Source organism: Passer domesticus, chromosome 33 (assembly GCF_036417665.1).
Source record: "Passer domesticus isolate bPasDom1 chromosome 33, bPasDom1.hap1, whole genome shotgun sequence".
Taxonomy (NCBI): Eukaryota; Metazoa; Chordata; class Aves; order Passeriformes; family Passeridae; genus Passer; species Passer domesticus.
Window position 1 is genome coordinate 755,307 of NC_087506.1, and position 24,398 is coordinate 779,704.

At 51.5% G+C, this 24,398-nt stretch overlaps 1 protein-coding gene and 1 long non-coding RNA gene across 3 annotated transcripts; both read left to right on the forward strand.

The window, feature by feature from the left end:
* The first annotated feature begins 1,343 nt into the window (after positions 1-1,343).
* Positions 1,344-11,194, forward strand: LOC135288536 (sodium channel subunit beta-1-like). Of its 2 annotated transcripts, XM_064401930.1 has the most exons (6): positions 1,344-1,971; positions 3,362-3,528; positions 5,577-5,817; positions 7,320-7,455; positions 9,246-9,359; positions 9,597-11,194. In XM_064401930.1, the coding sequence occupies exons 1-5, from the start codon at positions 1,938-1,940 to the stop codon at positions 9,310-9,312; spliced, it is 645 nt and encodes a 214-aa protein (XP_064258000.1). In that variant the 5' UTR covers positions 1,344-1,937; the 3' UTR covers positions 9,313-9,359; positions 9,597-11,194. The 2 variants fall into 2 exon arrangements, with proteins under 2 accessions (XP_064258000.1, XP_064257999.1); XM_064401929.1 differs by having other exon boundaries at positions 9,246-11,194.
* Positions 11,195-13,135: 1,941 nt separating this feature from the next.
* LOC135288522 (uncharacterized) lies at positions 13,136-17,698 on the forward strand. The gene is made up of 3 exons (XR_010351588.1): positions 13,136-13,518; positions 15,424-15,581; positions 16,333-17,698. It is a non-coding gene; the product is annotated as an uncharacterized LOC135288522 (long non-coding RNA).
* Positions 17,699-24,398: the final 6,700 nt, after the last annotated feature.

Below are 24,398 nucleotides of genomic sequence, written 5' to 3' on the forward strand. Positions count from 1 at the left end.
TGGGACATGGCTGGGGACACCCTTGGGGACACTGGGGGGGACCTGGGGACACCAGGAGGGACTTGGGGACATCCCTGGGGACACTGGGACATGGCTGGGGACACCTTTGGGGACACGGGGGGGGACCTGGGGACACTTTGGGGACACTGGGAGGGGCATGGGGACACCCTTGGGGACACTGGGACATGGCTGGGGACACTGGGATGGCCCTGGGGACACTCCTAGGGACATGGGGACACCCTTGGGGACACCAGGAGGGACTTGGGGACATCCCTAGGGACACAGGGACATGGCTGGGGACACCCTTGGGGACACTGGGGGGGACCTGGGGACACTTTGGGGACACCAGGGTGGCCTTGGGGACACGGGGACATGGCTGGGGACACTGGGATGGCCCTGGGGACACTCCTGGGGACATGGGGACACTGGGACATGTCTGGGGACACCCTTGGGGACACCAGGAGGGACCTGGGGACACCCTTGGGGACACTGGGGTGGCCTTGGGGACACTGGGAGGGACTTGGGGAGACTTTGGGGACACCAGGATGGACTTGGGGACATCCCTGGGGACACTGGGACACCCTTGAGGACACGGGGAAGGACATGGGGACACTTTGGGGACACCGGGACATGGCTGGGGACACCGGGAGGGACCCGGGGACACTCCTGGGGACATGGGGACACCTTGGGGACACTGGGAGGGACCCGGGGACACTTTGGGGACCCTGGGAGAGACTTGGGGACACTCCTGGGGACACTGGGACATGGCTGGGGACAGCCTTGGGGACACCTTGAGGGACTTGGGGACACTTTGGGGACACCGGGACATGGCTGGGGACACCGGGAGGGACCTGGGGACACTTTGGGGACCCTGGGAGAGACTTGGGGACAGCCATGGGGACACTGGGAGAGACTTGGGGACACTCCTGGGGATGTGGGGACATCACTGGGGACATGGGGACACTCTCAGGGACACTGGGACATGGCTGGGGACACGGGGATGGGCTTGGGGACACTTTGAGGACATGGGGACGCCTTGGGGACACCGGGAGGGACTTGGGGACACCAGGATGGATTTGGGGACAGCGGGAGGGACCTGGGGACAATGAGAAGGACTTGGGGACACCTCGGGGACACCTTGGGGACACTGGGTGGCCTCGGGGACACCTCGGGGACATCCGGACGCTCCTCGAGGCCACCAGGACACGGCCACACCCTCGGGGACACCTCGGGGTGGCCTTGGGGACACCTTGGGGACACCGCGAGGGGGCGGAGCCCGGCTCGGGAGAGGCCACGCCCACTTTATGACGTCAACCCGCCGGTCCCGCCCCCCCCCTCGGGCGCCGCAGTGCGCCGGGCCCGAGCGGAGCCGGAAAGAGCCGGAAAGAGCCGAAGCGGAGCCGAGCGCCGGCGAAGCGGGAGGCGGAAAGAGCCGAACGGCGGGGACGGAGCGGGGCCGAAAGGAGCCGAAAGGAGCCGAAGCGGACCCGCCTGAGGGTCCGGCCATGCCTTGAAGCGGCTCCTCAGACCCGTCCCGGGCTCTTCCTCCTCGTCCTCCTCATCCTCGTCCTCCTCCTGCGGCGGGGGAGGGGCCCATGGGCCGGGCAGGGGGCTGAGGGGGCCGGAGACGCTGAACGGGGCCCGAACTGGGCTGAACTGGGCTGAACTGGGCCCAACTAGGCCGGAGAAATCAGAGCCGGGCCGAAAAGCGGCGAAGTTGTCCGGAAAGAGCCGAAGCGGGCGAGGAATAAGCGAAGTGAGGACGGAGCTGTACGGAAAGAACCGAACCGGGCCGGAAAGAACCGAGCTGGGTCGGAAGTAAGCGAAGCGGGCCGGAAGTAGACGAAGGGAGCCCGGGGAGGGTCGGAAAGAGCCGAAGCGAGCGCGAAGGGGGTCGGAAAGAGCCGAAGGTGTCCGGAAATTGCCGAAGTGCCGCCATGTTGCTGTCGCTGCTCCTCGGGCTCCTCGAGGGTGAGTTCGGGACCCCCCGAATGTCACCGGGACCCCAAAATGGCCCAAAATGGCCCCAAAATGGCCCCAAATGTCCCCAAAAAGTCACTAAAATGTCACCTGGGACCCCAAAATGTCCCTAAAATGTTTCCAAATGTCCTCAAAATGTCCCCAAATGTTCCAAAATGTCACCTGCGACCCCCAAAATGTCCCCAAAAAGTCACTAAAATGTCCCTAAATGTCCCCAAAATGTTCCCAAATTGTCCCCAAATATCCCAAAATGTCCCAAGGTTGTCACTGGGGTCCCCAAAATGTCCCCAAAATGTTCCAAACTGTCCCAAAATGCCACCAGGGACCCCAAAATGTCCCTAAAATGTCCCCAAAATGTCCCCAAATGTACCCAAAATGTCCCTAAAATGTCCCCAAAATGTCCCAAAATGTCCCAACGTTGTCACTGGGGTCCCCAAAATGTCCCCAAAATGTCACCCGGGACCCCAAAATCTCCAAATGAGCCAATTTTGGGCCAGTTTTGGGGCAATTTTGGGGCAATTTTGGGTCAATTTTGGGCAATTTTGGAGGTTTGGGGCCGGATTTTGATGAAGTTTTGGCCAATTTTGGGCCAATTTTGGGAATTTTTTTTTTATTTTTTGGGGATTCTGGAATCCCTGATCCCCCAATCCCAATTTTTGGGTACCCAGGGTGAATTTTGGGGCCATTTTGGGGGATTTTGGGGCCATTTTAGGCGAGTTTTTGATTTGGGGTCAATTTTAGTGAATTTTGGGGAATTTTTCTGGGAATTTGGGGCAAATTTTGGGGGAATTTTGGGATTTTTTTGAATTTGGGGATTTTTTTAAAAAATTTTTGGGGCTCCTCGTTCTCCTCCCCATTTTTGGGGTCCCAGTGTTGGATTTTGGGTCAATTTTGGGTTGATTTTAATGATTTTTGTGTGGTTTTTTACCAAATTTTGCTCAAATTTCAATGGAATTTCACAGAATTTTTTGGAAATTTCTTGAAAATTTGGGACTTCCTTCCTCACCCCCCCCTTGTCCCCCTCCCTAAAATTTTGGGGGTCCTGAGGGGGATTTTGGTTCCAATTTGGGTAGATTTTAACCATTTTTGTATGGTTTTTTACCAAATTTTGCTCAAATTTCGACGTAATTTCACAGAATTTTTTTGGGAATTTTGGGAAAATTCAGGAATTCCTTCCTCACCCCCCTTTCTTCCCCTCTGTGTAATTTTGGGGGTCCTGGGGGTGGATTTTGGGTCCAATTTGGGTTGATTTTAACCATTTTTGATGGTTTTTTTACCGAATTTCGCTCAAATTTCGATGGAATTTCACGGGATTTTTTTTGTGGAATTTCTGGAAAATCCCTGAATTCCTTCCTGACCCCCCTCGTCCCCCTGCCCGCAGTTTCGGGGGCGCTGGGGGGCTGCGTGGAGGTGGCCTCGGGCACCGAGGCCGTGCTGGGCGCGCCGTTCCGGCTGCTCTGCATCGCCTGCAAGCGCCGCAGCGAGACCCCGGCCGAGGCCGAGAGCGAGTGGTTCTTCCGGCCCGAGGGGGCCCCCCACTTCGAGAAGGTCACTGGGGGGCACTGGGACCAACTGGGAGGGACTGGGAGGTGGTTGGAGTGGACTGGGAGGGACTGGGAGGGAATTGAGAGGATGGTGCAGTTCCCAAAGCCACCACCAGAGGGAGCCGGGGAAACAGTGGGAGTTCATTGAGGGGAACTGGGAGGGACTGGGATGGACTGGGAAGGACTGGGAGGTGGATGGAATGGACTGGGAGGGACTGGGATGAACTGGGAGTTACTGGGACAAAACTGCAGTTCCTTGAACGGCCACCAGGGGGAGCTGGGGAAACACTGGGAGTTCATGGAGGGGAATTGGGAGGGACTGGGATGGACTGGGAAGGACTGGGACGGAGTGGGAGGGACTGGGGGAGACTGGGATGGACTGGGAGGGGATTGGAGTGGACTGAGAGGGACTGGGATGAACTGGGAGTTACTGGGAGGACGCTGCAGTTCCTTAAATGGCCACCAGGGGGAGCTGGGGAAACACTGGGAGTTCATTGAGGGGAATTGGGAGGGACTGGGACAGACTGGGAGGGGATTGGGACAAACTGGGAGGGACTGGGAATGGGTTGGAAGGGACTGGGAAGGACTGGGATGAACTGGGAGGGACTGGGAGGTGGTTGGAGTGGACTGGGAGGGACTGGGAGGGACTGGGAGGACGCTGCAGTTCCTTAAATGGCCACCAGGGCAAGCTGGGGAAACACTGGGAGTTCATGGAGGGGAATTGGGAGGGACTGGGATGGACTGGGAAGGACTGGGAGGTGGTTGGAGTGGACTGGGAGGGACTGGGAGTTACTGGGAGGGACTGGGAGGAACCTGCAGTTCCTTAAATGGCCACCAGGGGGAGTTGGGGAAACACTGGGAGTTCATTGAGGGGAACTGGGAGGGACTGGGACAAACTGGGAGGGGATTGGGACAAACTGGGAGGGACTGGGAATGGGTTGGAAGGGACTGGGAAGGACTGGGATGAACTGGGAGGGACTGGGAGGTGGTTGGAGTGGACTGGGAGGGACTGGGAGTTACTGGGAGGGACTGGGAGGAACCTGCAGTTCCTTAAATGGCCACCAGGGGGAGTTGGGGAAACTCTGAGTTCATTGAGGGGAATTGGGAGAGACTGGGATGGACTGGGATGGACTGGGAAGGACTGGGAGGTGGTTGGAGTGGACTGGGATGGATTGGGGTGAACTGGGAGGGAATGGGAGGTGGTTGGAGTGGACTGGGAGGGACTGGGATGAACTGGGAGTTACTGGGAGGATGCTGCAGTTCCTTAAGTGGCCACCAGGGGGAGCTGGGGAATCACTGGGAGTTCATGGAGGGGAACTGGGAGGGACTGGGACAAACTGGGAGGGACTGGGACAGACTGGGATGGACTGGGAGTTACTGGGATGGACTGGGAGTTACTGGGAGGTTGGTGCAGTTCCCAAAGCTGCCACCAGGGAGAGCTGGGAGTTCATTGAGAGGGGCTGGGGGGGAATTGAGAGGGACTGGGATGGACTGGGAGGGACTGGGAAGGGATTGGGATGGACTGGACAGGACTAGGAGGGGGTTGGGACAAACTGGGAGGGGATTGGGACAAACTGGGAGGGACTGGGAATGGGTTGGAGTGGACTGAGAGGGACTGGAAGGGACTGGGAGGGAATTTGAGGGAACTGGGATGAACTGGGAGGGGACTGGGATGGACTGGGAGGGGACTGGGATGGACTGGGAGGGGATTGGGAGCTACTGGGACCTCATGGGGTCGACAACTGGGATGTATTGGGAGGAACTGGGAGCTACTGGGGAGACCCTAAAGAGCCACTGGGCCATACTGGGAGTCAGTAGGCTAAACTGGGAGCTACTGGGGAGACCTTAGAGAGTCACTGAGCCATACTGGGAGTCACTGGGCTAAACTGGGAGCTACTGGGAATTACTGGTGCCGCAATAACTCACAACTGCAATACCTAACTCGGCCACCAGAAGGCGCCACTGAGCTGAGCCCATTTCCAATCCCTTCCCGCCAATCCTTACTGGTTCTTACTGGTTCTTACTGGTTCTTACTGGTTTTCACTGGTGCAGATCCTGCACTACAGCCCCGAGGAGGGCGAGTGGGTGGCCCCGGGCCCGTTCCTGGGCGTGCTGGCCTGGAACGGCTCGCGGGGCACGCGCGACCTGCAGGACCTGTCGGTGTGGCTGCGCGCCGTGCAGCGCGGCCACGCCGGGCACTACGTGTGCCGCCTGAAACGCAACCTGACCTTCGAGGGCTACACCTACAGCCTGGCCAGGAACCAGACCCTGCGGCTGGCCGTGGTGGACAAAGGTGCTGGGACCAACTGGGACCAACTGGGAGGGACTGGGAGGGATTGGGATGCACTGGGATGGAACTGGAGTGGAGTAAAAGGGAGTTAGGAGGGAATAAAGGGGAACTGGGATGGACTGGGAGGGACTGGGAGGGGATTGGGCTCCAGCTACAGCCTGGCCAGGAACCAGACCCTGCGGCTGGCCGTGGTGGACAAAGGTGCTGGGATGAACTGGGACCAACTGGGAGAAACTGGGAGGGACTGGGAGGGATTGGGAGGGACTGGGATGGAACTGGAGTGGAGTAAAAGGGAGTTAGGAGGGAATAAAGGGGAACTGGGATGGACTGGGAGGGACTGGGATGGGACTGGGATGGACTGGGATGGGACTGGGAGTTACTGGGAGTTGGTTGGAAGGGAGTGGGAGGGACTGGAACAGAGCTGGAGGGAGTAAAAGGGAGTTAGGAGGGATTGAAGGAGAACTGGGATGGACTGGGATGGACTGGGAGGGACTGGGAGGGACTGGGAGTTCCCAGGAGTTACTGGGAGGACGCTGCAGTTCCCAAAGCCGCCACCAGGGGGAGCAAGTGAGAGCCGTGACAGTTCATTGGGATGGAACTGGGATGCACTGGGAGGGAACTGGGATGGACTGAGAGGGGACTGGGAGTTACTGGGAGAGGCTGGGATGAACTGGAAGTTACTGGGAGTCACTGGGAGGACGCTGCAGTTCCCAAAGCCACCACCGGGGGGAGCTGGGGAGACACTGGGAGGGAATTGAGGGCAACTGGGAGGGACTGGGAGGGGATTGGGATGAACTGGGAGCACTGGGAGGGCACTGGGATCAAACTGGGAGGGGGCTGGGATCAAACTGGGAGCACTGGGAGGGACTGGGATCAAACTGGGAGCACTGGGAGGGCACTGGGATCAAACTGGGAGGGACTGGGGTCAAACTGGGACTCACTGGGAGCTGCTGGCGAGGACTGGGAAGGCTCCATGACCATATAAGGCAGAAAGTGGGCGTGGCCTAGGATAAAGGGGCGTGGCTTAAACCAGGATTGATAGATTTTACCCCGAAATCACGGAATTTTCCCAGATTTTTTTGGGGGATTTTGGGAATTTCAGGGGAGGGGCGTGTCCAGGTGACACCTGGCTGTGTCCCCTCCCCCACCCCAACCCCCTCAGGGTGGGCGTGGCTTTAAAATGGGCGTGGCTTCCCCCAAACCCGCCATAACTCCGCCCTAAAATAATGGAAATTTTTAGGATTTTTCTGAGGAATTTTTTTAGGATTTTTTGGGGATTTTTTCTGTGATTTTGGGAATTTTTAGGGCCAGGGGAGGGGCATGTCCAGCTGACCAATGGCCACGTCCCCAACCCCCTCAGGGTGGGCGTGGCTTCCTGCCATAACTCCGCCCTAAAATCGCTGATTTTTGGGGATTTTTTTCGGGATTTTTTGGGTATTTTTTGGGGTTTTTTCCCCCGGGATTTTTTTTTGGGGACGTTTCCCGGGATTTTGGGAATTCCGCAGCGCGGCGGGACCTGGCGTCCATCGTGTCCGAGATCCTGATGTACGTGCTGATCGTGGTGCTGACGCTCTGGCTGGCCGCCGAGATGCTCTACTGCTACCGCAAGGTGGCGGCCGCGGCCCCGCCCCCCGACAGCGCGTGAGTGGGCGTGGCCTCGATGGGCGGGGCCGTCTGGGGGCGGGGCTTAACGCTGAGGCGAAGTTTCGGGGGAAAAACGCAAAAAACTGGGCAAAAACGGGGCGAAAAATGGGGAAATTGGGAGGAAAATGGGGGTTGAAATGGCGGAATTGGGCGTGGCTTAAATCTTGGGGGCGTGGCTTTGGAAGTGGGTGTGGTCTAAAGAGGGCGTGGCTTAAGGTTGGAGTGGTTTCGGTTGGAATCTGGGGGAAAACAGGAAAAACTGGGCGAAAATGAGGCAAAAAATGAGGAAATGTGAGGTTAAAATGGCGGGAGGGGCGTGGCTTAAATAATGGGGGCGTGGCTTTGGAGGTGGGTGTGGTCTAAAGAGGGCGTGGCTTAAGGTTGGAGTGGTTTGGGTTGGAATCTCGGGGAAAACGCAAAAAACTGGGTGAAAATGGGGTGAAAAATGAGGAAATTGGGAGTTAAAATGGCGGAAGGGGCGTGGCTTAAATTGTAGGGGCGTGGTTTTCAGAGTGGGTGTGGCCTAAGGGGGTGTGACTGATTTCAGGGAGAAAAAAGTGAAAATTGGGTTAAAAATGGGGAAATTGGGAGGAAAATTTGGGTTCAAATGGCGGGAGGGGCGTGGCTTAACTATTGGGGGTGTGGCTTTGTGGGTGGGTGTGGCCTAAAGGGGGCGTGGTTTAAAGTGGGAGTGGTTTGGGTTGGAATCTGGGGGGAAACGCAAAAAACTGGGTGAAAATGGGGTGAAAAATGGGGATTTTGGGGTGGAACTTTTGGGATTTTCAGGGGGAAATTTTTGGGCAATTTTTGAGTTTTTGGGGAGGAATTTTTGGGGTTTTGGGGTGGAATTTTGGGGATTTTCAGGGGGGATTCTTGGGTATTTTTTGAGGTTTTGGGGAGGAATTTTTGGGACTTTGGGTCATTTTTTGGGTGGAATTTTTGGGCATTTTTTGAGATTTTGGGGAGGGATTTTTGGGGATTTTGGGGAGGAATTTTTGGCTTTTTTGGTGTAATTTTTGCACATTTTTGGGATTTTTGGAGTGGAATATTTTGGATTTTGGGGTTAATTTTTGGGGGGTTTGGCTCATTTTTTTAATTTTCAGGGGGGCAATTTTTGGGATTTTTGAGTTTTTGGGGAGTTTGGGGAGGAATTTTTGGGATTTTGGGGTAATTTTTGGGATTTTCAGGAGGGAATTTTTGGGCATTTTTTGAGTTTTTGGGGAGGAATTTTTGGGGATTTTGGGGTGGAATTTTTGGGACTTTGGGGCATTTTTTGGGTGGAATTTTTGGGCATTTTTTGAGTTTTTGGGGAGGAATTTTTGGGACTTTTGGGTATTTTTGGGGTGGAAGTTTTGGGATTTTCAGGAAGGAATTTTTGGGCAATTTTTGAGTTTTTGGGGAGGAATTTTGGGGATTTTGGGACATCTTTTGGGTGGAATTTTTGGGATTTTGGGGCATTTGGGGTTGGGATCTTTGGACATTTTGGGGCATTTTGGGTTGGATTTTTGGGATTTGGGGTGGAATTTTTGGGATTTTCAGGAAGGAATTTTTGGGCAATTTTTGAGGTTTTGGGGAGGAATTTTTGGGGATTTTGGGGCATTTTTTTGGTGGAAATTTTTGGCAATTTTTGAGTTTTTGGGGGGGAATTTTCTGTGATTTTGGGCCATTTTGGGTTGGATTTTTGGGATTTTGAGGCGGGATTTTTTTTATTTTGGGGCGGGATTTTTGGGGTGGAATTTTGAGGTTGTGGGGCCCCTCCCCCACGCCCGGTTTGGCCCCTCCCCCAGCTCGGAGTACCTGGCCATCACCTCGGAGAGCAAAGAGAACTGCGGCGGCGTCCAGGTGGCCGAGTGACCCCGAGTGACCTCTGACCCCTGAGTGACCCCTGAGTGACCTCTGACCCCTGAGTGACCCGGAATGACCACAGAGTGACCCCTGGATGACCCCTGAGTGACCCCTGACCCTGACTGACCCCTGAGTGACCACTGACCGTGAGTGACCCCTGACTGACCCTGAGTGACCCCTGACTGACCTCTCGCCCCTGAGTGACCTCGAGTGACCCCTGACCCTGACTGACCCCTGAGTGACCTCTGAGTGACCCCTGAGTGACCCCTGAGTGACCTTTGACCACTGACTGACCCTGAGTGACCCCTGGGTGACCTCTGACCCCCAGGCCCCCCCCTGCAATAACCCCCCCGGGGGGGACCCCCCCGACCCCTCCCCCACCCCCGACCCCGCATGGCCCCTCCCCCCACCCCAAATTTGGGGGAAAAAATCCCAAAATTTGGGGGAAAAAAGCCCGAAATTTGAGGGAAAGAATCCCAAAAATTCGAGGAAAAAATCCCAAAATTTGGGGGAAAAAATCCTAAAAATTGAGAGAAAATTCCCCAAAATAATGAGGAAAAAATCCCAATGTTTTGAGGAAAAAAAAATCCTAAAATGTGGGGAAAAAAATCCCAAAAATTCGAGGAAAAAATCCCAAAATTTGAGGGAAAAAATCCCCAAATTTGGGGAAAAAAATCCCAAAAATTTGGGGGAAAAAATCAGAAAAAAATGGGGAAAAAATCAGAAAAAATTTGGGGAAAAAATCCCAAAAATTCGAGGAAAAAAATTCCCAAAACCTGAGGAAAAAAATTCCTAAAAATTAAGAGAAAAAAAATCCCAAAAATTTGAGGCAAAAATTCCAAAATTTGGGGGAAAAAATCCCAAAAATTTTGGGGCACAAGTCACAAAGTTTGGGGAGAAAACCCCCAAATTTGGAGAAAAAAAAATAAAGTAAAATTACAGAAAAAATCCCAAGAAATGGAGAAATAAAACATCCCAAAATTCAGAGGAAAAAACCCCAAAAGTGAGGGGAAAATCTGAAAAATTTGAGGGAAAAAGTCATAAAATTTGGAGAAAGAAATCCCAATTTTTTGGGGAAAAATCTTCAAAATTTGCAGGAAAATTTGCCAAAATTTGGGGGGAAAATTTCCCAAATTTTGGGGTAAAATCCCCCAAAATTTGGGATAAAAATCCCCTAAAATTTAGGAGAAAAAAATCCCAAAATTTGGGCTAAAATTCCCCAAAAATTTGGGGTAAAAAATCCAAAATTTGGGACAGAAAATCCTCAAATTTTTTGGGAGAAATCCCCGAAATTTTGGGCTAAAATTCCCCAAATTTGGGGTCAATCCCCCCCCGGTGTGAGAGGGTGTGTGCATGTAAATGAGCCGTATGCAAATGAGCCGTATGCAAATGAGTGTTATTTAAAAGAGCAATATGTAAATGAGACAAGAGGACAAGACCTCAACAGCACTTTATGCAAATGAGGGGGTGTGGCAATACAAATGAGGGTGGTATGCAAATGAGGGGTGTGTACATATATGTAAATGAGATGACATGCAAATGGAGTTGTGTTGTTGATATGCAAATGAGATGGAGATGAGCGACGGCAATTGTGAGCACGGGTAATTTAATATGTAAATGAGCTGTACATAAACAAGCGTTATGCAAATGAGCACTGACGCAGCCGCACAAATGCACATCTCACTTAACTGCGATATGCAAATGAACCTGCACATGAGGCGGGGCATGCAAATGAGCACCCAGCACCGTATGCAAATGAGCACCGCCGTGTCAACACATCGCTGTATGCAAATGAGCGCCCGTATGCAAATGAGTGCCATAATTAACGGAGTAATTGTGCCAAGCCCCGATATGTAAATGAACATGCAAATGAACATGCAAATGAGCTGGACTGCTGTGCCTCGATTCCTTGGTGTGGGAGGGGCGTCGATATGCAAATGAGATTTATGCTAATGAGGGATTTATGAATAAAGAACCGGGGTGGGGGCTATGCAAATTAGCTGCATGCAAATGAGGCTGGTGACGTCATCGGGGCGGGTTTGGGGCTCAATTCCCACCTTGGGGGATTCTGGGAGGTCGATGACGTCATCATTGTGTCCATGACGTCATCGGGGTGGGGGGAATTCGGGGCCACATTCCCAAATTTGGGCATCGATGACGTCACTGGGGGGGTGGGGGGAGGTTTTGGGGTGAAAATCCCAAATTTTGGGGTCAAATTCCCAAATTTTGGGCATTCTGGGACCAAATTTTGGGATTTGGGGGCGGATTTTGGGGTGAAATCCCCAAATTTTGGGGTTCCTGGGAGCATTTGGGGGCAAATCCCAAAATTTTGGGGTCCAGGTCCCAACTTTTGGGGTGAAATTCCAAAATTTTGGGGTCCAATCCCCGAATTTTGAGTTCCATTCCTGAATTTTGGGGTTCCTGGGCTGATTTTGGGGACAAATTCCCAAATTTTGGGGTCAAATTCCCAAATTTTGGGGTCCAGCTCCCAATTTTGGGGTGAAATTCTCGAATTTTGGGGTTCCCAGGCTGATTTTGGGTCTCCATTCCCGGATTTTGGGGTCAAATTCCCAAATTTTGGGGTCAAAATCCCGAATTTTAGGGTCCAGTGGCAATTTTGGGTCTCAATTCCCAAATTTTGGGGTCAAATTTCCAAATTTTGGGGCTCCATTCCCACATTTGGAGTTTCTGGGACCAAATTTTGAGATTTAGGGGCAGATTTTGGGATAAATTCCCAAATTTTGGGGTCAAATTCTCAAAATTTTGGGGTCCAGCTCCCAATTTTGGGGTGAAATTCTCGAATTTTGGGGTTCCCAGGCTGATTTTGGGTCTCCATTCCCGGATTTTGGGGTCAAATTCCCAAATTTTTGGGTCCCATTCCCAAATTTTGGGGTTCCCGGGCTGATTTTGGGGTGCAGGCCCCGATTTTTGGGTCAAATTCCTGAATTTTGGGGACAAATTCCCAAATGTCAGGGTCCAAGTCCAAATTTTGGGGTCCAGAATCCACTTTTGGGGTTCAATCCCCGAATTTTGGGGTTCCCGCGCTGATTTTGGGGTCAATTTCCCGATTTTTGGGGTCCAATCCCGCAATTTTGGGGTCCAGGTCCCAATTTTGGAGCTGAATTCCCAAATTTCGGGGTCAAACTCCCAAATTTCTGGGTTCCCGGGCTGATTTTGGGGCAGAATTCCCAAATTTTGGCTCCCATTCCCAAATTTTGGGGCTCCTGCGCAGATTTTGGGTCAGAATTCCCAAATTTCGGGTCCCATTCCCAAATTTTGGGGTTCCCAGGCTGATTTTGGGGTCAAATTCCCAAATTTCCGAGTCCAATTCCCAAATTTCGGCATCAAACTCCCAAATTTTGGGGTTCCCGGGCTGATTTTGGGTCAGAATTCCCAAATTTTTGGTCCCATTCCCAAATTTTGGGCTTCCCGGGCTGCTTTTGGGGTCCAATCCCCCAATTTCGGGTCCCAGTCCCGAATTTTGGGGTCCAATCCCCGAATTTTGGGGTTCCCGGGCTCATTTTGGGGTGAAATCTCCAAATTTTGGGGTCAAATCCCGAATTTTGGGGTCCATCCCCGAATTTTGGGGTTCCCGGGCTGATTTTTGCTGAAACTCCCAAATTTTGGGGTCCAATCCCTGAATTTTGGGGTTCCCGAGCTCATTTTGGGGTGAAATCCCCAAATTTTGGGGTAAAATTCCCAAATTTTGGGGTCAAATCCCCGAATTTTGGGATTCCCGGGCTCATTTTGGGGTGAAATCCCCAAATTTTGGGGTCAAACCCCGAACTCCCGTCCCAGCCCCGCCCCCACTCCCTCCCCCGATGACGTCACCGCCTCCCATCCGCCCTTTTCCCGCCCCACCCCCAAATTTTGGGGCTCGCCCTCATTTTTTGGGGGCGCCCGGGGCGATTTTGGGGCTCCGTGAGCTGGAGGCGCTCCCCGATGACGTCACCAAGCTCCCGAGCCGGTTTTTGGGGCGCCCGGACCGGTTTTGGGGTTTTTTATTTTGGGCTCGGCCTCGTTTTTGGGGGGTTCAATTAAAGGCTTTGGGCTCTTAATTAAAGTTTTTGGGGCGCTGATGACGTCATAGCGGTGGGAATGGGGTGCTGGCGGTGATGACGTCACCGCACCCCAAAAATGCGGCTCCGCCCCCCCCATCCCCCAAAATCCCAGAGCGGCCGCGGCCGAATTTGGGGTGAAACTGCTCGGGATCAGGCAAGGGAAAAATGGGGATTTTGGGGAAATTTGGGGATTTCGGGGGATTTTTGGGGCATTTTGGGACTTTTTGGGGGATTTGGGGGTTTTTTTTTAGGGAAATTTTGGGAAGTTTAGGGGAGGTTTTGGGGATTTGGGGGGGAATTTGGGGGATTTGGGGGCATTTTGGGAGATTTGGGTGTTTTGGGGAGGATTTTGGGGAAATTTTGGAAATTTTAGGGGAAATTTGGGGGGATTTTGGGACATTTTGGGATATTTTGGGGGAATTTGGGGATTTTAGGGTTTTTTTGGGGGGAATTTTGGGAAGTTTAGGGGAGGTTTTGGGGGATTTTGGGGAAATTTTGGGGGGAATTTTGGGAGATTTGGGTTTTTTGGGGGGGATTTTGGGGAAATTTTGGAAAATTTTTGGGGAAATTGGGGGATTTTGGGGGAATTGGGGGTTTTTTAGGGGAATTTCGGGAAGTTTAGGGGAGGTTTTGGGGGATTTTGGGAGGATTGGGGGGATTTTGGGGGAGAATTTTGGGAATTCTGGGTTTTTTAGGAGGGGATTTTGGGGAAATTTTGGGAATTTTTGGGGAAATTTGGGGGAATTTGGGGGGGATTGAGGGGAATTTGGGGGAGAATTTGGGGAATTTTGGGTTTTTAGGGGGGATTTTGGGGAAATTTTGGGATTTTAGGGTTTTTTGGGGGAATTTCGGGAAGTTTAGGGGAGGTTTTGAGGATTTTGGGGGGAATTTGGGGGATTTTGGGGAAGAATTTGGAGAATTTTGGGGGATTTGGGGTTTTTTAGGGGAATTTCGGGAAGTTTAAGAGGGATTTGGGGGGAATTTGGGGAGAATTTTTGGGAATTCTGGGCGATTTGGGGAAGTTTAGGGGGGATTTGGGTTTTTTGGGGGGGATTTTTGGGGAAATTTTGGAAATTTTGGGGGAAATTTGGGGGGTTTTGGGGGATTTTGGTTTTTTTGGGGGGAATTTCGGGAAGTTTAGGGGAGGTTTTGGGGGATTTTGGGCGGAATTTGGGGGAATTTGGGGATTTTGGTTGTTTTTTAGTGGGGATTTTGGGGGAATTTGGGGGATTTTGGAAATTTTGGGAGGATTCGGGGGCATTTTGAGAAGTTTTGGGGGAATTTTGGAGGATTTAGGGGGAATTTGGTAGAAATTTGGGGAAAACGGGGGAATTTGGGGAAGTTTGGGGGGATTTTAAGGTTTTTTTTTGAGAATTTTGGAGAATTGTCAGAATTTTGGGGATTTGGGGAATTTTGGGGAGTTTGGGGGGGATTTGGGGGAGGTTTTGGGGCAATTTTGGGGATTTGGGTTTTTCTAGGGGAATTTTGGGAGGTTTAAGGGGGATTTTGGGGGGGATTTTTGGATTTGGGGGGAAATTTTTGGGCATTTGGGGAGAAATGGGGAAATTTGGGGGATTTTGGAGGTTTTGGGGGGATTTAGGGTCATTCTGGGCAATTTTTGGGGTTTTTAAAAATATTTTAAATATGTTCCTAATTTGGGTTAATTTGGGACAATTTTGGGTCATTCTTGGTCATTTTTTGGGTCATTTTGAGTTATTTTGGGATTATTTGGAATATTTTGGTCAATTTTGGGCTCATTTTGGTCAATTTTGGGTCATTCTGGGGCCATTTTTGGGGTGATTTTGGGTTACTTTTGGAATATTTTGAATATTTTCTTATTTTTGGGTCATTTTTGGGGTTATTTTGGGGCCATTTCTGAAATATTTTGAATATTCCTCGAATTTTGGCTCCATTTGGGTCAATTTTGGGTCATTCTGGGGCCATTTCCGGGGTTATTTTTGGAATATTTGGAATATTTTGGTAATTTTTTGCTCCTTTTTGGTCGATTTTGGGTCATTTTGGCTGATTTTTTTCCCCATTTTTTCCCATTTTCCCGCAGTTTTGGGACCATGGGGCGCCTGTGCCGCTGCTGCCGCCGCCGGGGTCACCCCAAGGGTCACCCCAAGGGTCACCCCAAGGGTCACCCCAAGGGTCACTCCCGGGGTCACCCCAAGGGTCAGCGCCACCCCCCGGCCCTGCTCCCCTCCCCCAGCCCAGGTAAGTCCCCAAATTCCCTTTTTTTAACCCAAAATTCCCTTTTTTTTACCCTAAATTCCGACTTTTTACCCCCCAAAATTTCCATTTTTTTACCCACAAAATTCCCATTTTTACCCCAAAATTCCCCTTTTTTACCCCCCAAAATTCCCATTTTTAACCCAAAATTCCCCACTATTTTCCCCAAAAATTCCCATTTTTTACCCCCAAAATTCCCTTTTTTTACCCCAAAATTCCCTTTTTTTACCCTCAAAATTCCCTTTTTTTACCTCCCAAAATCCAATTTTTGCCCCAAAAATTCCCATTTTTTACCCCCCAAAAATTCCCTTTTTTAACCCAAAATTCCCCACTATTTTCCAAAAAAATTCCAATTTTTCACCCCCCAAAATTCAATTTTTACCACAAAATTCCCATTTTTTTATCTCCCAAAATCCAATTTTTGCCCCAAAAATTCCCATTTTTTACCCCCCAAAAATTCCCTTTTTTAACCCAAAATTCCCCACTATTTTCCAAAAAAATTCCAATTTTTCACCCCCCAAAATTCAATTTTTACCACAAAATTCCCATTTTTTTATCTCCCAAAATCCAATTTTTTACCTCCCAAAATTCAATTTTTACCCCAAAATTCCCATTTTTTTACCTCCCAAAATTCAATTTTTACCCCCAAATTCCCATTTTTTACCCCCCAAAATCTCCGTTTTTAACCCCAAAAATCCCGTTTTTAACCCTTTTTTTTCTCTCTCCCCCTCCGCAGGGGCCCTGCCCGCCGATGACGTCACCGATGACGTCAGCAGTGCCCGCTTACGTCATCTGGCCGCCCCCGGCCATCGTCACCGTGGGGACGCCGCGGGTGGCGCTGCTGGGGGAGCCCGAGCCCCAAATCCGCTGCTTTTAGCCCCAAAAAGGAGAATTGCACCCCAAAATTCGGATTTTTAACCCCAAAATCGAGAATTTTTAAAAAATTCGGGAAATTAGGACCAAAAATTGGGATTTTAGAACAAAAAATTGGGATTTTAGAAGCAAAAAATGAGATTTTGATGAAAAATTGGGATTTTGAGCCCCAAAAACGGAGACTTTAACCCCAAAACTGGGATTTTTAACCCCAAAATTGAGAATTTCTAAAAAAAATTCGGGAATTTATGACCAAAAATTAGGATTTTAGAACAAAAAGTTGGGATTTTATAAGCAAAAAAAGGGAGATTTTTGATTAAAAAATCGGATTTTGAACCCCAAAAATGGAGAATTTCACCCCAAAAATGAGAACTTCTACCAAAATCGGGGATTTGTGACCAAAAATTGGGATTTTAACCCCCAAATTTCGGATATTTTACCCAAATTGAGATTTTTGGACACCAAATAAAGATTTTTTTCATCCCTAATTTGTGAGTTTTGACCCAAAATGTTGATTTTTAACCCTAAATTGACATTTTTCACCCCAAATTTTTGGTTTTTGACCCAAAATGTTCATTCTTCACCCCAAATTTGTGATTTTCTGACCCAAAATGTTGATTTTTAACCCCAAATTTGCGATTTTTGGACCCAAAATATTGATTTTTCGCCACGAAATTGTGAATTTCGACCCAAAATGTTATTTTTAACCGTAAATTGAGTTTTATGAACCCAAATTTGTGATTTTTGACCCTAAATTGAGATTTTTTTCACCCCAAAGTTTTGATTTTTGACCCAAAATGTTCATTTTTAACCCTAAATTTGCGATTTTTGAACCCAAATTTGAGATTTCTGACCCAAAATGTTGATTTTTCACCCCAAATTTGTGATTTTTGACCCAAAATGTTGATTTTTAACCCTAAATTGAGATTTTTCACCCCAAATTTGCAATTTTGGACCCAAATAAAGATTTTTTTCCCCCCCAATTCCGTCTCTGGCTGCTGAAAACCAAACCCGGGGATTTTTTACCCCAAATTTGGAGTTTTTAGCCCCAAAATGGAGGAATTTGGGGGTGGGGGAGGGGCGGACTGGCGCCTTTAGGGGAGGGGGCGTGGCCATGGATGGGGCGGGGGCTGGGCTTGGCCACGCCCCCTCTGTTGCCTCTTTGCGCCTTAAAAGGGAAACGCAAAAGCGATACTGGTTTGTACTGGTTTGTACTGGTTTGTACTGGTTTGTACTGGTTTGTACTGGTCTGTACTGGTCTGTACTGGGTTGTACTGGGTTGTACTGGTCCGTACTGGTCTGTACTGGTCTGTACTGGTTTGTATTGGTCCGTACTGGTCTGTACTGGTCTGTACTGGTTTGTATTGGTCCGTACTGGTCTGTACTGGTCTGTACTGGTTTGTATTGGTCCGTACTGGTCTGTACTGGTCTGTACTGGTTTGTATTGGTCCGTACTGGTCTGTACTGGTCTGTACTGGTTTGTATTGGTCCGTACTGGTCTGTACTGGTCTGTACTGGTTTGTATTGGTCCGTACTGGTCTGTACTGGTCTGTACTGGGTTGTACTGGGTTGTACTGGTCCGTACTGGTCTGTACTGGTTTATACTGGTCTGTACTGGTCTGTACTGGGTTGTACTGGTCCGTACTGGTCTGTACTGGTCTGTACTGGTTTGTATTGGTCCGTACTGGTCTGTACTGGTCTGTACTGGTTTGTATTGGTCCGTACTGGTCTGTACTGGTCTGTACTGGGTTGTACTGGGTTGTACTGGTCCGTACTGGTCTGTACTGGTTTATACTGGTCTGTACTGGGTTGTACTGGGTTGTACTGGTCCGTACTGGTCTGCACTGGTCTGTACTGGTTTATACTGGTTTGTACTGGTTTGGGGTGACTGGGAAGGACTGGGAGGGGGTTTGGGGTTACTGGTTTATACTGGGATGGGACTGGGATGGACTGGGGCAAACTGGGAGCAACTGGGTGGGAACTGGGGGTTACTGGTTTATACTGGTTTGGGGTTTAGGTTTACTGGGAGGGACTGGGAGGAACTGGGCCAAACTGGGAGGGACTGGTTTGGGATTTGGGGTTACTGGTTTGTACTGGTTTACACTGGTTTGGGGTTAGCGGTGACTGGGAGGAAGTGGGAGGGAACTGGATGTTACTGGTTTGTACTGGTTTGGGGTTTAGGTTTACTGGGAGGGGACTGGGAGTAAACTGGGAGGGACTGGGAGGAACTGGGCCAAACTGGGAGGGACTGGGAGGGAACTGGGATGGAACTGGGAGGGACTGGGAGGGAACTGGGAGGGACTGGGAGGGACTGGGCAGGAACTGGGATGGACTGGGCCAAACTGGGAGGGACTGGGAGGGGACTGGGAGGGACTGGGAGGGACTGGGAGGGACTGGGAGGGAACTGGATGTTACTGGTTTGTACTGGTTTGGGGTTTAGGTTTACTGGGAGGGACTGGGACAAAACTGGGCAGGAACTGGGAGGGAACTGGGAGGGAACTGGAACAAACTGGGAGGGACTGGGAGGGGACTGGAACAAACTGGGAGGGACTGGGAGGGGACTGGGAGGGAACTGGGAGGGACTGGGAGGGAACTGGGAGGGACTGGGAGGTTACTGGGAGGTTACTGGTTTGAAGTTCAGGGTTACTGGGAGGGACTGGGAGGGACTGAGCGGGTCCGTACTGGTTATACTGGTCTGTACTGGTCCATACCGGTTTATACCAGTCCGTACCAGTCCATACTGGTCTGTACTGGTTTATACTGGTCCATACCAGTTTATACCAGTCCATACCGGTCCGTACTGGTTTATACCAGTCCATACTGGTTTATACTGGTCTGTACTGGTCTATACTGGTTTATACCGGTCCATACCAGTCTGTACCGGTTTGTACTGGTCCGTATTGGTCCATACTGGTCCGTACCGGTCCATACTGGTTTATACCGGTCCGTACTGGTTTATACCGGTCCGTACTGGTCCGTACTGGTCCATACTGGTCCATGGCGGAGCTGCTGCTGCTGACGCGGGTGGTGCCGGGCGCGGGGGGAGGGGCGGGGCCCGAGGCCCCTCCCCCACCGGCCCCGGGGCCCCGCCCCCCGCGCGGGGGGGGGGAGGGGCTGTGGGGGGAGCCCCTGGCGCTGGGGGTGCGTCACTGGTTTGGACTGGTTTGTACTGGTTTGGGCTGGGGGGGGCTGGGGGGCACTGGTTTGGACGGGGGGTCACTGGTTTGTACTGGGAGGGGGCTGGGGGTCACTGGTTTATACTGGTTTGGGGTTTGGGGTCACTGGTTTGGGCTGGGAGGGGGCTGGGGGTTACTGGTTTGTACTGGTTTGGGGTTTGGGGTTACTGGTTTATACTGGTTTGGGGTTTGGGGTTACTGGTTTGGTCTGGGAGGGGGCTGGGGGTTACTGGTTTGTACTGGTTTGTACTGGTTTGTACTGGTTTGAGGTTTGGGGTCACTGGTTTGTACTGGTTTGGGGTTACTGGTTTATACTGGTTTGGGGTTTGGGGTTACTGGTTTATACTGGTTTGGGGTTTGGGGTTACTGGTTTGTACTGGTTTGGGGTTTGGGGTTACTGGTTTGTACTGGTTTGGGGTTACTGGTTTATACTGGTTTGAGGTTTGGGGTCACTGGTTTGTACTGGTTTGGGGTTTGGGGTTAATGGTTTGGACTGGGAGGGGACTGGAGGTTACTGGTTTGTACTGGTTTGAGGTTTAGGGTCACTGGTTTGGACTGGGGGCTGATTGGGGGTCACTGGTTTGGACTGGTTTGTACTGGTTTGGGCTGGGGGGGGGCGTGGGGGGCACTGGCTTGGACTGGGGGGTCACTGGTTTATACTGGGAGGGGGTTGGGGGTCACTGGTTTGTACTGGGAGGGGATTGGGGGTTACTGGTTTGCACTGGGAGGCACTGGTTTGGACTGGTTTGTACTGGGATGGGGTTTGGGGTTACTGGTTTGTACTGGGAGGGCACTGGAGGGTTACTGGTTTGGACTGGGAGGTGATTGGGGGTTACTGGTTTGTACTGGTTTGTACTGGGATGGGGTTTGGGGGCACTGGTTTGGACTGGGGGCCCCTGGGGGTCACTGGTTTATACTGGGAGGGCACTGGGGGTTACTGGTTTATACTGGGAGGGGGCTGGGGTCACTGGTTTATACTGGTTTGAGGTGTGGGGTTACTGGTTTATACTGGTTCATACTGGTTTGTACTGGTTCATACCGGTTTGGGGTTACTGGTTTGTACTGGTTTGGGGTTTCAGGTTACTGGTTTATACTGGTTCATACTGGTTTGTACTGGTTTGGGGTTAGTGGTTCATACTGGTTTAGGGTTTGGGGGTATTGGTTCATACTGGTTCATACTGGTTCATACTGGTTCATACTGGTTCATACTGGTTCATACTGGTTCATACCATTCATACCGGTTTGGGGTTACTGGTTTGGGGTTACTGGTTTATGCTGGTTTATACTGGTTTGAGGTGTGGGGTTACTGGTTTATACTGGTTTAGGGTTTGGGGGTATTGGTTCATACTGGTTTATACTGGTCCATACTGGTTTGTACTGGTTCATACCGTTCATACCGGTTTGGGGTTACTGGTTTGGGGTTTGGGGTTACTGGTTTATACTGGTTTATACTGGTTTGTAATGGTTCATACTGGTTTGTACTGGTTCACACCAGTTTGCGGTTACTGGTTTATACTGGTTTGTACTGGTTTGAGGTGTGGGGTTACTGGTTTATACTGGTTTATACTGGTTCATACTGGTTCATACCGGTTCATACCAGTTTGGGGTTACTGGTTTGTACTGGTTTGGGGGTTGGGGTTACTTGTTTATACTGGTTTGTACTGGTTTGTACTGGTTCATACCGGTTTGGGGTTACTGGTTTATACTGGTTTATACTGGTTTGAGGTCTGGGGTTACTGGTTCATACTGGTTTATACTGGTTTAGGGTTTGGGGGTATTGGTTCATACTGGTTCATACTGGTTCATACTGGTTCATACTGGTTTATACTGGTTTATACTGGTTCATACCATTCATACCGGTTTGGGGTTACTGGTTTGGGGGTTACTGGTTTATACTGGTTTATACTGGTTTGAGGTGTGGGGTTACTGGTTTATACTGGTTTAGGGTTTGGGGGTATTGGTTCATACTGGTTTATACTGGTCCATACTGGTTTGTACTGGTTCATACCGTTCATACCGGTTTTGGGGTTACTGGTTTGGGGTTTGGGGTTACTGGTTTATACTGGTTTATACTGGTTTGTAATGGTTCATACTGGTTTGTACTGGTTCACACCAGTTTGCGGTTACTGGTTTATACTGGTTTGTACTGGTTTGAGGTGTGGGGTTACTGGTTTATACTGGTTTATACTGGTTCATACTGGTTCATACCGGTTCATACCAGTTTGGGGTTACTGGTTTGTACTGGTTTGGGGGTTGGGGTTACTTGTTTATACTGGTTTGTACTGGTTTGTACTGGTTCATACCGGTTTGGGGTTACTGGTTTATACTGGTTTATACTGGTTTGAGGTCTGGGGTTACTGGTTCATACTGGTTTATACTGGTTTGTACTGGTTTATACTGGTTTGAGGTCTGGGGTTACTGGTTCATACTGGTTTATACTGGTTCATACCGGTTTGGGGTTACTGGTCTGTACTGGGATGAACTGGGAGGCCCCGGGGTGGGGGAGGGGCGGCTTTGGGGCTTTCTGGACTTTGGAACCCTCGGGGTGGGGGAGGGGCGGGGCTGGGCTGGGGGAGGGGCCTGGAGGGGTGGGGGGAGGGGCAAACCCGGGGTCCTTTTGGGGGTGGGGGAGGGGCTCTGAGGGGTGGGGAGGGGCGGGGTTTTGAGGGGTGGGGGAGGGGCCAAATCCGGGTCCTTTTTTGGGGTGGGGGAGGGGAAATTTGGGATCCTTTTCGGGGTGGGGGAGGGGCCAAATGTGGGTCCTTTTAGGGGTGGGGGAGGGGCAAATTCGGCTCCATTTTGGGGTGGGGGAGGGGCGATTCGGGGTCCTTTTTTAGGGTGGGGGAGGGGCAACTTTTGGGTTGGGGGAGGGGAAATTTTCGCTCCTTTTTGGGGGGGCGGGGCCATTTTTAGGGTGGGGGAGGGGCGGATTTGGCTTTTTTGGGGTTTGGAATTTTTTTTTGTTTTTTTTGGGGGTGGGGGAGGGGCAAATTTCAGGTTGGGGGAGGGGCAAAATTGGCTCCGTTTTGGGGTGGGGGGAGGGGCAAATCCGGGCCCTTTTCGGGGTGGGGATTTTGGGGTTTTTTTAGGGTGGGGGAGGGGCGGTTTGGGATCCTTTTTTGGGGTGGGGGAGGGGCAAATTTTGGTGTGGGGGAGGGGCGATTTTGGCTCCTTTTTGGGGGGCGGGGGAGCGATTTTTAGGGTGGGGGAGGGGCGATTTTGGCTCTTTTTGGGGTTGGGACTTTTTGGGGGGTTTTTGGGGGTGGGGGAGGGGCGATTCTTTGGGTGGGGGAGGGGCAGTTTGGGGTCCTTTTTAGGGTGGGGGAGGGGCGAATTTTGGGTTGGGGAGGGGCGATTTTAGCTCCTTTTTCGGGGTGGGGGAGGGGCAATTTTTAGGGTGGGGGAGGGGCGATTTTGGCTCCTTTTAGGGGTGGGGGAGGGGCGGTTTGGGCTCTTTTTGGGGGTTGGGATTTTTTGGGATTTTTTGGGGGTGGGGGAGGGGCAAATTTCAGGTTGGGGAGGGGCAAATTTTGGTTTGGGGGAGGGGCGAGTTTAGCTCCTTTTGGGGGGTTGGGGGAGGGGCGATTCTTAGGGTGGGGGAGGGGCGGATTTGACTCTTTTTAAGGTGGGGGAGGGGCGATTTTGGCTTTTTTGGGGTTGGGGTTTTTTGGGGGGGGTGGGGGAGGGGTGGGGGAGGGGCGGGGCCGCCCCCCCTCAGCCGCCCCTCCCCCCCAGGTGTCGCAGGTGCTGCTCGGGACCCTCCAGGTGGCCCTCGGGGGGTCCCTGCTGGCCACGCTGGGAGACCCCGTGGGGCACAGCTGGGGACACCCTGGGGAGCGGCCCCGTGGTGAGCGGGACTGGGACAAACTGGGAGGGACTGGGAGGGACTGGGAGGGACTGGGGGGGACTGGGAGGGACTGGGAGGGGTAAAAAGGGGATTTGGGATTACTGGTCCATACTGGTCCGTACTGGTCCATACTGGTCCGTACTGGTTTATACTGGTCCATACTGGTCCACACTGGTCCGTACTGGTTTATACTGGTCCGTACTGGTTTATACTGGTCCGTACTGGTTTATACTGGTCCATACTGGTCCACACTGGTCCGTACTGGTTTATACTGGTCCGTACTGGTCTGTACTGATCCATACTGGTCCATACTGGTCCGTACTGGTCCATACTAGTCCGTACTGGTCCATACTGGTCCATACTGGTCCATACTGGTCCGTACTGGTCTGTACTGGTCCATACTGGTCCATACCGGCCCATACTGGTCCATACTGGTCCATACTGGTTTATACTGGTCCGTACTGGTTTATACTGGTCTGTACTGGTCTGTACTGATCCATACCGGTCCATACTGGTCCGTACTGGTCCGTACTGGTCCATACTGGTCCGTACTGGTCCGTACTGGTCCATACCGGCCCATACTGGTCCATACTGGTCCATACTGGTCCGTACTGGTCCATACTGGTCCATACTGGTCCGTACTGGTCTGTACTGGTCCATACTGGTCCGTACTGGTCCGTACTGGTCCGTACTGGTCCGTACTGGTCCATACTGGTCCATACTGGTCCGTACTGGTCCATACTGGTCCATACTGGTCCGTACTGGTCCTTTAACAGCTGATGGTGGCGGGGGGCGGTGCTGGTGGCCATGGCCCGAGGGCCCTCGGCGGGACGGGTGAGCCTGGGGACACCGGGGGACATTTGGGGACAATTTGGGGACACTTCGGGGGACATTTTGATTCAATTT